This window comes from Manihot esculenta, chromosome 5 (assembly GCF_001659605.2).
Source record: "Manihot esculenta cultivar AM560-2 chromosome 5, M.esculenta_v8, whole genome shotgun sequence".
Taxonomy (NCBI): Eukaryota; Viridiplantae; Streptophyta; class Magnoliopsida; order Malpighiales; family Euphorbiaceae; genus Manihot; species Manihot esculenta.
The window spans coordinates 12,056,102-12,072,789 of NC_035165.2; the positions used below are offsets into that span (position 1 = coordinate 12,056,102).

A 16,688-nucleotide genomic window follows, 5' to 3' on the forward strand; every position below is an offset into this window, starting at 1 on the left:
TTCAACTTGGCAGGCTTGCTCTCCTTTACTCCATTTAAGGCAGTTTTGAGGATATTTTTTCCAAAATGTCCTTTTACACCATTTTCTGCAAAATAATGTCAAAAGCACAAAATTAAGCAAAAATCATGTAAATAATCATCAATAATATCAAGATAAAATGGACTAAAATATGCTCTATCAATATCTCAAAACATGACGAGCAACATCCCAATGTGGTTTCCTAGTATAAGAGATGAACTGACTCAGATAATGAATAACAAAACTAATATCTAGCCTAGTAATATTAATGTATAACAATCTACCAACTAACTTCCTATATTTATCTGGTTTAAAAAATATATCGCCAATAAAGGGATCAAGATTTAAATCTTTAGACAAAGGTGTAGAAACATCCTTAACATGTAACGTACCAGTGTCATGCAACACATCCAAAATAATTTTTCTTTGACTAATAATAGTGCCAAAACAAGACCAGGCCACTTTCAAGTCAAAGAAATACTTCAAATTCTTAAAATCTTTTATAATAAATTTACAGTGTAAAACTTCTTTAACCTAGTCTATGACAGAAACAAAGGTATCAGTAATTATAACATCATCTGCATATATGAACCAAGCAGTAAAGGTACCATGAGCATCCCTTGTGAAGAGACGGTTGTCATGTACTGATTAATGAAAGCCCAATGATTATAGTAAGGCTGTAAACTCCAATTTCCATTGCCTAGATGCTTGTCTTAAGTCATAAAGTAATTTTTTCAATAGATAAATTTAATTTGGACCAGTTTTTAAATAACGTGCAGAGGCTGCATATATACTCTTTCTTTCAAGAAACCATATAAGAAACTATTATTTATATTAAATTGAAAAATAGACCAATGTTTAGATGTAGCCAAAGAAATAAAAATTCTAACAATCTCAATCTTTGCCAAATGAGAAAATCTCTCCTTAAAATCCATCCCCTCTACTTGATTATATCCCTTAGCCACTAAACAAGCCTTTGTGCCCATTTTGAACCAATGGCCTTTTTGCTTTTTGGTAATTCTATTAGCACTCAAGTTCCATTTCTCTTGGGAGCTAACAACTCTTGATGCATTGCTTCAACTCAATTAAAGCTTGATATAGGTACAAAGTTTATAAATATTAGAGACTGTGTTAAAGTAAGTACGATGAGGAGGGAGAAACTAATGGAGAAATCAATATTAAAATGTGTATGCAAATTATTAACAACAAAATCTTGCATCCATTGTGGTCTACTATGTGTTCTAGTTCTTTTTCTTAAAGGTAGCGAAGAAAGAATAGGACATGACACTGAGGGTGATTGAGAAACTAAATCAGACTGTGCAAAAATATTAATAGAATTAGGACATTGCCGTTGAAAGGGGGTTCAATATGTCATATGAAGAAATAATAGGGAGAAAAGAATGTGAAGTAGAAGATTCGGTAAAAGAATAGAACAATGAAGAAAAGGAAAAACAAACTCATGAAAAACAAAGTAATATTAAAGTAATATACTTTTATGTCAGCTTTTTCCGACGACGATTAGAAAATTTCGCTATTTATTTATAATGCAAAATTATAATATATTATTTTGACATAAGTAAAAATTTTAAAATTATATATATAGCAACCTAGTTTTATTCAATAGCTAAAAACATACAAAAAATAGTAGTTAAAGAAATAATGGATCAGCAAATCAACTAACACTGCTTTTTAAAATATATTTTTAAAAAAAAAAATCAAATGAAAATAATAAATTAGGGCAACTAAGCACGTTTTATATTGATTAGGTTTTGTCCATATTGTAGGTTAAAAATTTAAATAAGATTCAAAAGGTGATGATATTAATGAAAGAATCCAAAATCAAAGGTCTCACCAAAACCACCTAATCATTTTTCCAAATTCCCAATTCTTGTTTGCCACTTGCTATGCAAAACTACCAAATGTCACCAAAACTATGAATTCTTTTGCACTCTGTTATTATATTTCTTGAAAGAAAGGGGAAAATTTCAATATCAAATTTATCTAATTAAATTAATTGAGCTATTGAAAATCAATTTTGATATTGATTTGATAGATCTATAAAGTTAAATATGGCATTTTCAGTGGCAGATTTCATTTTTTATTCCTAAAAAATTATTTGGTAGTTTTTATAATTAATATTTAATATTCAATTTTTATAAATCTTATGTAAAAATATGACCCACAGACTTTTCATTACATTTTAATAAAATCTTATGTAAAAAATTCACTGATCAATAAACTTTAATTCATTAATTCTGTAATATTTTTTAAAATTATGAAATTTCAAGTTAAAATCTTAATAAAAAATTTAATTATATATATATATGGAAGAGAAAAATCCACCGACAAATGTAAGGAGAGAGGGATAAAAGAAGCTAAAGTGATGGGCCCAACTGCAACTAACCTAAAATGGATATGTTTATAAGAGGCCACATATGAAGCAAGTAGAAGAGAAGAGAAGAGAAGAAGAAGAAGGGCAGGGGTCCCTGAAAACAAACCAAACCACCACACCACATGTCAATATGACCATCAGCATTCAGGATGTGGCTGCTCTTATTTTTCCAACACTACATGTCTCCTTTCTTCTTTTCAAAATGACCACCGTCTCTTTATGTCATTGATGTTATGTCTCCTGCCCTATAATTATTAAAATATAATTAGCTCCATTCAACTGTAAATATTTGTGGAAATTCATAATCGGAAATATATAAAAATTATAATATTATTTTAATTTAAAAATAATTTCTTACATTTTTTTATAAAAAATATTTAATAAAATAAGAGGAGTCTTGATTTTGCTGATTGCATTAAGTGAGATTCAACCATTATAATTATCGGTAAAGAAATGAATTCTATAATATGCAATTTAAAAAAGAAAATTTACAAAATGAAAAAAAAATGAGATTAGAGATCTATCGAGAATGTCTCGATTAAGACCCTTCAACATTCAAATCAATTTCAGAATTCCATTATCCTTAATAAGATTTTATGTTATAAGTATAGTTAAAAGAAATATTTAATGAAATTTTAAATTGTGTATATATGGTAAAAAAAAGTTCATGGTTATAGTTAAATATTTGCTATATATACTAATAGTTATCCATCCAATTTTTTGTTTATATTATTCTTAAAGTTAAGCAAAAAAGCATTTACTATACTTACAAAATATATTTTTATATTTATTAGTGTTTATTATAAATAATATATTAGTATATACTATATGTATTAAAGCTAATTTAACATCTAATTCTAAAATAATTTTTACATTATTTATTTAATCATAAATAAAAGTAAGAGAACTTTTTTTGGTATTTACAAGCTTCAAACAAAATAGAATTTTCAGCAGATTGATATTATATATATTATAGTAATATTGTAAATCGAAATTAAATTTTGAATAGACAATAGATAATATAATTTAAATTTAAATGGATAATATTTGCAAGCCACCTTGAATATTTCTTAATTAATAAAAGCTTGTAGATTATACTAAATTGATGGATTTTTTTTCTTAAAATATTTCTCAAACATAAAAAAAGGAATTTAATCCAACTGCAACCTAAGAGTGGGAAAATGTCAGTTTCAAGGCAGCAACTGCCCGATTGTCGTATTAATTTCATCGCTTTATTTGCCATGGGCTTGATATCAGCCGAAAGGGACAGCGTTCAGCCTGCAGCTTTCAATAATACTACTGACGAGAATAATTTTTTTTTTTTTTAAATTGCCCAACCCAGACCGACTGCAGCAGCCTCCATCAATCATTGAATTGAGTGAACACTGAAAGCTAAATACAATTTTCTATCATCCTCTCTGCAACAGCGCATACAAATGCAAGATCATGCAACTAAAGGAAAACTGGGAAATCTTTCTTAATATGCTTCCATTTTTAGAAAGTGATGTATACCATTGAACATAACTCTGTCATCTACGTTAAAAAAAGTAGCAGATAGTTGAGCATACCAGCAATATTCAGCAGCTAAGTGAAGCTTATAAACAGAAAACTGATAAGAACTCACTGGAAAAAAAAACAAAAAATTGCTTATAGTTTCCTGCCTGCTATGATATCCTTCCTATTCCCTTTTCCCCTCTTCACTGAAACAATCGTCTAAGCTTTTGCTGTAATGTTGCAACCAAATAATGGTTGTGCATTTTAGTTGCAGCAAATGTATTATCTGAAGCCTCAGAAGTAGCTCAAGGTCCTTGGTCAATTCAATGAATTTAAGCAGTAGCAGGCCAAGGCATGAACCAAAACACTGCACAATTACCTTCTTACTTGGTGATTTCTTCCACAAAGAGATGCCCTTCCACATGTAATATAATGTAAGGAAATTCAGTCCCTGCATTTCCACTTCTCTATGTTTGATTCTGCATGCTCTTTTTCAGTACCAGTTTCTGTGCTGACGTTGTTTTGAATGCTTTCTTCTTCTACTGCTGCTGCTCTTTTCTCGCGATGAACCTTTCTTTCTTCCTTTTGTCCGAGAATGGTAATGACTTTGATCATCTTCTGATGAATCACTGTATGAGTCACTGCTACTATACCGATGTGACCTCGAGCGTTTCCTGGTCCTTTCATCATCTGATGAACTGATGCTCGATTTTCGGTGGCGAATAGATGGGGATTTAGCTTTCCTATCATCTTGAGCCCTCTTTTCGCTCTTTTCGACATCGGTTTCGCCAGACCTCTTATCAGATGGACCATGTTCAACATGCCTGCTGCTACCACCTTGTGGGCTACCTTGAATGGAATCATTCTTTTGGGATTCAGTCACTTTAGTAATCTCCTGGTTATGAAGAACCTTCTCATTCCTGGAGGCTAGACAACCAGTATTGGAGGTGGAAGCTGACCTATTTTCAACTGGCATGAAATTCATATTCCCAGCAGCACTGGCAACAGCAGATTCTTTCTTAGGAGAACTTCCGCTTATATTCGTTGAGTAGGAACGATCAGGGGGAACCTCTAACCCCAGTTCTTTGCCTAAAGATTCTAAAAAGTCACCTGCTATCAAGCGATTTAGTGTTGTATGAGCTACTTCAACTTTTTTCTCTGGGTCATCCACTTTATTGACAATAGGAGTTTCAACCTCATCATCAGAATCATCAGAGAAAATAGCCTGCACAAGATGATCATTAGCAGCAAAAAGTTGCAGCATATCTGCTTAGAGAAGAAGAATAAATCCATCTAAATTGTCTGCAATGGATGAGGGTGCACTCATGCAAGCACATTAATAACAAAGTTACGAAAGTGCAGGTTCTATTTCAATATTGTTGGTAGTTCACCACCGAGTGTCTTCCCTATGAACTTTGATGAAATCAGGTGGTATACAGACAGTATATTAGATTAGTGATTGCCCTTTCCAGGCCCTGATCAAACCTGAAACTTTTGTTTATTGGCAGTAATGATGGTTCACTGCAATTCAACTGCTTAAGTTTTTATTATAAGAGAGAAGAAAGGAAGGAATGAAGGGAAGGAAAACAATTAAAAGGGTTACATCTTTACTTAATTTCCATCTTCTGCTACATAACGTGTAGTGCATATTTATACTGAAAAACTACCAACATATAGATGCTTAAATTTAGGAAGACAAATTCCTTAAATTGAGGAGACACTTATCCTCCGTTTGGCATGATTCGTTTCAAGAAAAGAATTCAAATGCACTCTTATAAAATCATGCAATGATTTCATTTTCTTTAAAAATAAAAATTCTCCAAGTTAAAAAAAGATATGAATTCTTATATTTCAAACATAAAATTTCATAGAAAAGAAATGAAATGAATTCTTATGAAATCTTGGATTCCAAACAAGGGGTTAATCTTAATTTAGTAATCTTCTTACTAATTTAATGAGAATCTCATCAATTCTAGCACTCCCGCGATGAGATTCTAATTGAATCCAAAAACTAACTCATAAGTAACACAAACAATAAAAATAATAGTACAAAAGTGACCTAAAACCATGCAATATGTCCAACAACTAAACAAGTTTACCAATGCCTGAAGAGATAGTAACAAACTTGGTTAGGCTCCCTTTTCCTCGACAAAAGCTGGGTAAAAGAAGTTATTTTTAGAGAGAAAATAAGAGATTAGGAACTCAAACCCATAAGATCAAGAATATATTTGGGGACTCAAACCCATTGGAAAGGAAAAAGATAATGAGTATGAACTTCAACCCTCGGCTATAATGAAGGATAAGAAATTAAGAAGAGTAACAACTTCAATCATTGGCTATCTGTTGACTTATTTGCTAATCCTAATTGATTCTAGAGATTTGATTTGATTTGATTAGGATCCTTAATTATCTCTGTAATTATTATTTGATTATTTGCTTCCTGTTTAGATATGATTCTTTGTGTATAAATAGCCATGTAGACATATTGTACAAATCAAGAGTGAAATACAAGAATACTCAAAATTTTCCCAAAAATCTTCATGGTATCAGAGCCTTTTTCCTGATTTTTTGGGTTCAAATTCAATTTTTCCTCTTTAGGGTTTCAAAACCCTAGATTTACTTTTTTGGTACTAACCCATTTAGGAGCCCTTCACTCTCTCACCGCCGGCACCAGAAGAACTGGCGGACTGCCGCCGGCCGACCGACCTGCTCCGACGCCGGAAAAGCTTGCGCGTGAGGCTCACGCGCCACCTCTTCCCGGCGCGTGACCCGGCGCTTCCTGGCGCGTGACCCACCGTCTGTCACTGCTTCGCCGCTCCGATCACTCCGGCGACGATTCCGACCATCTTCCGGCCTTCCCGTGCTGTTACCCGGTCTTTTTGGTGAATCAATTGGGCTCTCTTGTGTGTACAACCTTGGGTACCTCATATTCTTTCAGGGTTCATAAATCTTTACTATGGCAGAAGGTAAAAGGGTCTCGATTCCTAACTCTGATAATCCTTCCTTGCAAATTAGTCCCATAAAACTTGATGGAACCAACTATCTTGCTTGGTCAAGGTCTTGTTTGTTGTTTATCAAGGCTAGAGGGCTGCAGGGTTATGTCACTGGTAATAAAAAGCAACCTGATGAGCGTGATCCAGATTTTCCTCAATGGGACTCAAATAATTGTCTTGTTATGACATGGCTACTGAACTCGATGCAACCTAATATCTCTAAGTCCTATTTGTTAATTGATACTGCTGCAAAAATATGGAAAGCTTTGTCCTTAACTTATTCCAAGATTGGGAATGATGCCCAAATTTATGATATTCGGAATAAGATTCATGGTACTAAGCAAGGAGAAATGACTATCTCCCAATTTTATTCTGAGTTATGTGGCTTATGGCAGGAACTTGATTACTATCAAGACTTTCAGGCAGACTGCACTGGAGATACAGTCAAATTTCAGAGAATGATTGAAAAGGAGCGGGTCTATGATTTTCTTGCAGGGTTGAATAATGAATATGATCCAATTCGAGTCCAAGTGTTGGGAAGAAATCCTTTTCCTTCTCTACAAGAGGCCCACGCTCATGTTCAACAAGAGGAAAGTCGTCGACATGCTATGCTCTATACTGCACCAGTTGAAAAGGCTGGGTTGACTACTAGTTTGAGCACACTACAGCCTCCTACTTCTGAGAAAGATCAATTACACTGTGACTATTGTGGGAAACCGAGGCATACCAAAGAGACTTGTTGGAAGTTACATGGTCGTCCCACTAGAGGTCGTGGAGGAAAACGAGGTACCTCTAGAAATCAAGCTAATTTAGCAGAAACTGTGGAGGAGCCTTTTAAGGAGACAACAACGACTGAGTTTCTTTCCGCTAATGAACTTCAGAGTCTCAAGCGCCTCTTGTCTCATATTGACACCTCTTCATCCTCTGGTGCCACATCTAACTTTGTAAAGTCAGGTAATGCTTCCTCTTTTAATAATGTTCCATGGATTATCGATTCTGGTGCGAATAGACATATGACAGGCTCTTCTAAAGGCTTTCTCAATTATTCTCCTTCTCTAACCAAAGATAGTGTCAGAATTGCTGATGGCTCTTTTACTCCAATATCCGGAACAGGTTCTGTTATTTGCACATCCAACATTAAATTATCATCTGTCCTTCATGTTCCCCACTTTCCTGTCAACCTTTTATCTGTCAGTGCTATCACCAATGCCCTTAACTGTAAACTTGAATTCTTTCCTGATCATTGTGTTATTCAGGATCTTCGCACAGGGAAGAGGATTGGCAATGGTAGGCTGCATGATGGCTTATACATGTTGGAGAGTGATCCGGGTTCTTCGATATCTCAAGCTTGTTTTGGAGAAAATAAGGATGTCAATCGGGAAATAATACAATGGCACCGGCGATTAGGACATCCATCATTTTTTGTCTTAGAAAAACTTTATCCTGATTTGTTTGCTAAAACCCAGTTTGACTCTTTATTTTGTGATGCTTGTGAGTATGCTAAACACACTAGAACATCCTATCCTTTGAGTCATAATAAAAGTCAAATTCCTTTTGCAACTATTCATTCTGATGTTTGGGGGCCTACTCAAACTGTCTCCTTATCTGGTAATCGATGGTTTGTCACCTTTATTGATTGTTGCACTCGAATGACTTGGGTCTATCTGATTAAAGCTAAAAGTGATGTTTTTTCTTGTTTTCAATCTTTTCATAAGATGATTTGTACTCAATTTGATGCTAAGGTGAAAATTTTGAGAACTGACAATGGACGAGAATACATGGATAGTAGCTTTTCTGCCTATTTGGAGAGTAATGGGATAGTACACCAGACTAGTTGTCCTTATACTAGTGCTCAAAATGGCGTTGCTGAGAGAAAAAATAGACATCTATTGGAGGTAGCTCGATCTCTTATGTTCACCATGAATCTACCCAAAGCATATTGGGGAGATGCAGTTCTTGTATCTGCTTACCTTATAAATAGAATGCCTCTCAAGACCCTTGACTTTATGAGTCCTTTGGCAGTTCTACAAGGGAAGAATTCATACGTTGTTCCACCAAAAATATTTGGGTGTGTTTGTTTTGTCCATACTAGAACGGCAGGGAAATTGGACCCCAAGGCCCTTAAATGTGTGTTTGTTGGGTATTCTCCGACACAGAAGGGATATAGGTGTTATCACCCTCCCTCTAGAAAATACTTAGTCAGTATGGATGTTACCTTTCGAGAAACTGAACCCTACTTCAATACCACCCACTCACCTCTTCAGGGGGAGAATAATGAGCAAGAAGAGGTGATCCAAAATTGTGTGATTCCGGATAATATGGTTCAACTAGAGAGTTTGAGTTCTAATCGACAGGGGGAGATGTCCAATCAGGGAGGAAGAATTGGTCGTTTGGACAAGCCAGATTTGAGAAGGTATTCAAGGAGAGACAAGGCAGAAGAGGCCATTATGCAGTCTACTCAGAGTCAAGAATCTTCTTCTGGTGAGTTATCCACAACTCTTGAATGCTTCAATGATTTAGATAAACCGATTGCACAAAGAAAAGGGGTCAGATCTTGTACTAAACATCCTATTTCTAACTTTGTTTCTTATGAATCCTTGTCTCCTTCCTATAGAGCCTTTGCCTTGTCTATTTCCTCTGTGTCTATTCCACAGGATTGGAAGAAAGCTCTTGCAGAACCTAAATGGAAGGAAGCAATGATTGAAGAGATGAAAGCATTGGCTAAAAATGAGACCTGGGAGCTCGTCACTCTTCCACCTGGAAAGAAACTCGTTGGCTGTAAGTGGGTGTTCACAGTGAAACACAAAGCTGATGGTACAATTGAACGATTTAAGGCCAGATTGGTTGCTAAAGGTTTCACCCAAACCTATGGAGTGGATTATCAAGAGACATTTGCCCCAGTTGCAAAAATGAATTCAATCAGAGTTCTGTTATCTTGCGCGGCCAACTTGGACTGGGACTTGCAACAGTTTGATGTGAAGAATGCTTTCCTCCATGGAGATTTAGAGGAAGAAGTATTCATGGAAATTCCTCCTGGGTTCGTTGATGAGAAGACACAAGGAAAGGTGTGCAAGTTAAAAAAGGCTTTGTATGGGCTAAAACAATCTCCCAGAGCTTGGTTTGACAGGTTTAGCAGAGCCATGATGTCCTTCGGTTACCAACAAAGCAATGCTGATCACACTCTGTTTATCAAACATCATAAGGGTAAGATCACCCTTCTTATTGTGTATGTTGATGATATAGTGGTGACAGGTGATGACAAAGAGGAAATGGCTCAACTAAAGAGGTTGTTAGCTCAGGAATTTGAAATCAAAGATCTGGGAAAACTGCAATATTTTCTAGGTATCGAGGTGGCTAGATCAGAAAAAGGAATTTTCATCTCTCAAAGAAAGTACATTCTGGATCTTTTGGGAGAAACTGGTATGATGGGGTGTAAACCAGCAGAATCTCCCATCGAAAGTAATCACAAGCTGAAAGCAGGAACTGGTGAGTCCGTGGATATTGGAAGATATCAGAGATTGGTAGGAAGGTTGATTTATCTCTCACACACTCGACCGGATATAGCCTATGCTGTTAGCTTAGTCAGCCAATTCATGCATGACCCTCGCGAGACTCATATGCAAGCTGTACTTCGCATCTTGAGATACCTAAAGTCTGCGCCAGGGAAAGGGCTTCTTTATTCCAAACATGGTCATCTCCGAATTGAAACTTTTACAGATGCAGATTGGGCAGGATCTCTCGATGACAGGAGATCCACATCTGGCTACTGCACAGTTGTGGGGGGAAACCTTGTCACTTGGAGGAGTAAAAAACAAAGTGTTGTTGCTCGGTCAAGTGCGGAAGCAGAATACAGAGCAATGGCCCAAGGAGTGTGTGAACTCTTATGGTTGCAGAAGTTATTGGAAGAGTTGAGATTGTCCGAGAGAGACAAGATAACCTTGTATTGTGACAATAAAGCTGCTATAAGTATAGCACAAAACCCGGTCCAACATGACCGAACGAAGCACATTGAAATTGATCGGCACTTCATTAAAGAAAAATTAACAGACGGTGTCTTGAGCCTAGTTCATGTGACTTCTACTGAGCAACTTGCGGATGTGTTTACTAAAGGGCTTAACAACAAGATCTATCATAATCTGATTTGCAAGTTGGGCATGTGTGACATCTTTGCACCAACTTGAGGGGGAGTGTTGACTTATTTGCTAATCCTAATTGATTCTAGAGATTTGATTTGATTTGATTAGGATCCTTAATTATCTCTGTAATTATTATTTGATTATTTGCTTCCTGTTTAGATATGATTCTTTGTGTATAAATAGCCATGTAGACATATTGTACAAATCAAGAGTGAAATACAAGAATACTCAAAATTTTCCCAAAAATCTTCACTATCAAATCATGAAGACAGAGAGAAGAATAAGTAGAAGAATCCCAGAACTTTTCCAGGGAGATTAAGGAAGGAGAAGCCCAGAATTTTCTGTAGGATCTAATCCCATGTTAAGAGTTTATTATAAGAGAAAGAAGGGAGGGAAGGGAAGGGAAGGAATGAATAGAAGGGAAACAACTAAAAGGGTTACATCTTTACTCAATTTCCAACTTCTCTTACATAATATGTAGTGCATATTTATAATGAAAAATTGTCAAAATATAGATACTTAAATTTAGGAAGATAAATTCCTTAAATTAAGGAGACTTAACTTTTTTAAATTAAGGAATAATCTTCTTGTCTCATCAATTCTAATGTCAATAAAGAAACAAAATGACCGTGACTGATTACACAAGCCATCCATGACCAATTTTCTTCTTCTTCTTCTTTGGTTTGAAAGAGGAAAAGGCAGTATTTGAAATGCTAGGCTGCCTGTAAGTTAAGGTAGATAGCTGTCCACGAAAGTGAATTCAGTGCATGAGGTGCACATGCACCTTAACTCGCATTTACAGAGACTCCACTCTCCTAATGTCGTGGAGGACCCACATTTTTTTAAGTGAGGGAGCACTACAGCTGGATTATATGATAACCTGTCCAGTGACTAAGAGCAGATGCTTTTTCATCATTGTTAACTCAACCCCAAAGATCAAATTAAAGATTGTAGGACATTGATAGTGAAAACTTTCAGTGTCTCTTTTCACCAAGTACTTTATCTTGGGTTAATTGGTTAAAGATTCCAAGAAACAAGTTTGCAGATACAAGGTGCATAAATTGAGGACATTGAGATGGACAAATTGAGGAGCTCTAAGCAATCCTATATGAACGACTATATCCAGCATAAAATTAGGAGACAGTACAAGCTCCTCGAAATAATATGAACACTAGCAAGGAAAAGTGAAAGGAACAAATTTGTAGCCAGTTTGAAATATGTGAAGACTCCTTCAGGAAATCGCTCTCCATCATCACCTTCTTGCATGACAACTGTATCTGTTACGGCATTATGAATGACTACCACATGCATATCCATTTCTTATGTAATACCTACATGTATATCCATTTCTGATGCAAAACTTTTTTACATATTATCAAATATTAATTATTAACAGATAATTCAGCAGAAACCAATACCTTGTAAAGGTCAACTGGCCTCTCCACATTTTCCACTTGCACCTCAATTTCCTTTTTCCCATGAGCTACATCTTTGCTGATTTCTTGAGTGTCAGTTTGAAGAACTGAAACTTGATCTCTATTTGCAGTAACAATTTCTTCAAATTTTGAGGTTTTGACAGAATCTGATGTGAATATTAAAGAATCCATCTTGCTTCTCATCCGTGGAGGTGGTGGTGGCTGTAAATGGCAACATCACAGTCAGTTAAGCACAATTCTAATATGCATAAATTCATTTTCACAATGTGATAGCTCCAGTAACAGTGATGCACACCCAAATGAAGAGGAGAATGAAGAAAAAGAACTCATGTCCAATTGAATTGGAGGCAGGGAGAAACACCAGTGTATATATAATTGCGAAGGAGCCTGCTATTTTCATTAAATGAATATAGGAGCTTTGAGTGTTTATTATGTAAATAAAACCATTGACATACTGAACTTTTGACTATCACAAACAATAGCAGAATTGCCATAAAATTATATACATATATATAAACAAAGCACAAAGAGAGTACCTTCCCCATATAAGGATCAATAAGATCAAAGCGCTTGCATAGAACAGGAAGAGGGCGCCATTGAAATTCTTCCCTTTTGGGATAAGCTTTTCTTGTCACTAAATCTTCAGCATGGGCATCTTTATGTTGCTGTTTCAGAAATTTTATTTAAGGAAATCAACCATGAGCATTAAATTTGCAAATAGAAAGTAATTGTCAAGAAATATGTTACATAGCAGACTTGTAATTCCCTTTGAAACAGAGAAATGGGGAGAGAGAGAAATAGAAGTAGATTGGGTTGAGAAAAGAAATAGAAAGGGGAGATGTAATAGAGAGAATTAGAGAAGAGGAGAAAGCAGAAATAGGGAGAAGGAGTTTATCTTGATTACTAATGATTTGGATATCTTTCTCTTTACAAGTAAGTTTCTATTTATACTATTTTGAATCTCATAACTACTTTCTACAGTTAAAATCTACTATTTCTTTATTCCTTAGTCATAACATTCCCCACCCCTTGAAATCATTCTTGTCCCCAAGAATGAATAAGGAAAGCAGCAATATAACTATGAAACTGTTGCCTCCATATGTAATATATTCCAACATCAAGTGATTGCAGGAAGGACTTTTGTTGCAGCTGCTTGGAGTGGCAGTTGGCAAACAAATAGCTGCAGCAAGGGCCTGATTTTCTTCCTCCGTCGTCTCCTCATTTCAAACGCAGTTTTCTTTTAGCAGTAAAAGATTGCAGTATCCCAAAGAATCCCTATTCTTTCTCTGCCTTCTCCTAATTTCAAATCTCTCTTCTTTAAGAATCACAAGATAATTCAGCTGCACTTTCAAACTACAATTCCACAAGATTGATACCATCTTTCACAATGTCTTCCTTCCCTTGTTTCCTTTTTTCTTTCCTTATGAAGAACAGCCTCAGCAACAAGAAAAGATTTTGATGTCAATATTCTTGGATTAGAATCAAATTTATCCAACAATGCCCCACGCTTATTCTCAAGAATTTCAGCAAAGTGAAGGACCAAAAAATATTGAATTGAAGAGTCTACATCTTCATCAAATATTTGAAAAGAATTTAATTTGGATGCAAGAACCTGATTAGTCTTCCCATCAGAATCATGTTCTTGAAGATTAGGACAACCAAAATCCATAGAACTTTCTTCGTCTTTTGCAAGACCATCGTTATCATCAGAATCTAGATTCTCTTTTTCAAGATTGGAACAATCTGAATTATGGAAATCTATGTTATCAAATTCTTGATCTTCATCAAGATTGTATACTATCTCACAACTTTCTTCCTCAATTTTGCTAACCTTCAGACATGGCAAGCACAAAATTCCCCTAGTATCATTCTCATGTGAAGTGGGCTCAGGATCTGGAACCAGCTGAGAAACAGTTTCCCTTATCTTTTGATCGTGAAGCCCTTAATATCTCTAACATTTGTACCAGATTTTGGACTATCAAGTCTATTTTGTGGTTCACTTCCAGCTTCAATTCCAGCTGGTCATCTTCATTCTTTCGTTGATTTTTCATTATTAAGTGAATGAGGAAGCAGAAGAAGTGAATTTCAAGAAAGAACAACATGTGATTCAAGAACTCAAGAAATGAGAGAGAAGGAACAATGTTTTTTCTAAAAATATAAATGGAACCCCAGAAGTGAGATTAGGTAAGAAACGAAACAGAAATGAAAGAAAGAATAAGAGAAAACAGAAGAATTTGAGAGAAACAGAAGAAGAAAGAGTAGAAATTAGGATATTAACAATAAGATCAAGGCGCTTGCACAGAACAGGAAGAGGGCGCCATTGAAATTCTTCCCTTTTGGGATAAGCTTTTCTTGTCACTAAATTTTCAGCATGGACATCTTTATGTTGCTGTTCCAGAAATTTTATTTAAGGAAATCAACCATGAGCATTAAATTTGCAAATAGAAAGTAATTGTCAAGAAATATGTTACATAGCAGACTTGTAATTCCCTTTGAAACAGAGAAATGGGGGAAAGAGAGAAATAGAAGTAGATTGGGTTGAGAAAAGAAATAGAAAGGGGAGATGTAATAGAGAGAATTAGAGAAGAGGAGAAAGCAGAAATAGGGAGAAGGAGTTTATCTTGATTACTAATGATTTGGATATCTTTCTCTTTACAAGTAAGTTTCTATTTATACTATTTTGAATCGCATAACTACAGTTAAAATCTACTATTTCTTTATTCCTTGGTCATAACATTCCCCACCCCTTGAAATCATTCTTGTCCCCAAGAATGAATAAGGAAAGCAGCAATATAACTATGAAACTGTTGCCTCCATATGTAATATATTCCAACATCAAGTGATTGCAGGAAGGACTTTTGTTGCAGCTGCTTGGAGTGGCAGTTGGCAAACAAATAGCTGCAGCAAGGGCCTGATTTTCTTCCTCCGTCGTCTCCTCATTTCAAACTCAGTTTTCTTTTAGCAGTAAATGACTGCAGTATCCCAAAGAATCCCTCTTCTTTCTCTGCCTTCTCCTAATTTCAAACCTCTCTTCTTTAAGGATCACAAGATAATTCAGCTGCACTTTCAAACTACAAAGCCACAAGATTGATACCATCTTTCACAATGCCTTCCTTCCCTTGTTTCCTTTTTTTTCCTTATCAAGAACAGCCTCAGCAACAAGAAAAGATTTTGACGTCAATATTCTTGGATTAGAATCAAATTTATCCAACAATGCCCCACGCTTATTCTCAAGAATTTCAGCAAAGTGAAGGACCAAAAAATATTGAATTGAAGAGTCTACATCTGCATCAAATATTTGAAAAGAATTTAATTTGGATGCAAGAACCTGATTAGTCTTCCCATCAGAATCATGTTCTTGAAGATTAGGACAACCAAAATCCATAGAACTTTCTTCGTCTTTTGCAAGACCATCGTTATCATCAGAATCTAGATTCTCATTTTCAAGATTGAAACAATCTGAATTATGGAAATCTATGTTATCAAATTCTTGATCTTCATCAAGATTGGATATTATCTCACAACTTTCTTCCTCAATTTTGCTAACCTTCAGACATGGCAAGCACAAAATTCCCCTAGTATCATTCTCATGCGAAGTGGGCTCAGGATCTGGAACCAGCTGAGAAACAGTTTCCCTTATCTTTTGATTGTGAAGCCCTTAATATCTCTAACATTTGTTCCAGCTTTTGGACTATCAAGTCTATTTTCTGGTTCACTTCTAGCTTCAATTCCAGCTGGTCATCTTCATTCTTTTGTTGATTTTTCATTATTAAGTGAATGAGGAAGCAAAAGAAGTGAATTTCAAGAAAGAACAAAATGTGATTCAAGAACTCAAGAAATGAGAAAGAAGGAACAATGTTTTTTCTAAAAATATAAATGGAACCCCAGAAGTGAGATTAGGTGAGAAACGAAACAGAAATGAAAGAAAGAATGAGGGAAAACAGAAGAATTCAAGAGAAACAGAAAAATAAAGAGTAGAAATTAGGCAGAAATAGAGAAAGAAAGAGATGAGGAATAGAAGAAGAAATAGAGAGAAAAGCAGAATGTAGATGAGAGAGAATAGAGAGAATTAGAGAGGGAAAATGATTAGAATCTTGATATTTCTTGGATCTCCAAGAAATTCAATAAAGAAGAAGAATTATAGAAGGAAGAGCAGAAGATATATGGATTCCAAGAAAAAGGAAGCAGCAGAAGAGAATATGAGAAAAACCTGGAATTT

At 35.3% G+C, this 16,688-nt stretch overlaps 1 protein-coding gene across 1 annotated transcript in view; it reads right to left on the reverse strand.

Annotated features, from left to right (window-relative positions):
• Positions 1–3,863: 3,863 nt before the first annotated feature.
• LOC110615179 (G patch domain-containing protein TGH) overlaps positions 3,864–16,688 on the reverse strand; it is a 37,042-nt gene continuing 24,217 nt past the window's right edge. The window contains exons 14-16 of the mRNA XM_021756909.2: positions 13,006–13,134; positions 12,452–12,670; positions 3,864–5,129 (exon numbers count right to left, since the gene is read on the reverse strand). Of these exons, the coding sequence (XP_021612601.1) occupies positions 4,398–5,129; positions 12,452–12,670; positions 13,006–13,134 (1,080 nt within the window). The 3' untranslated portion in view covers positions 3,864–4,397. The remainder of the gene's footprint in view (positions 5,130–12,451; positions 12,671–13,005; positions 13,135–16,688) is intronic.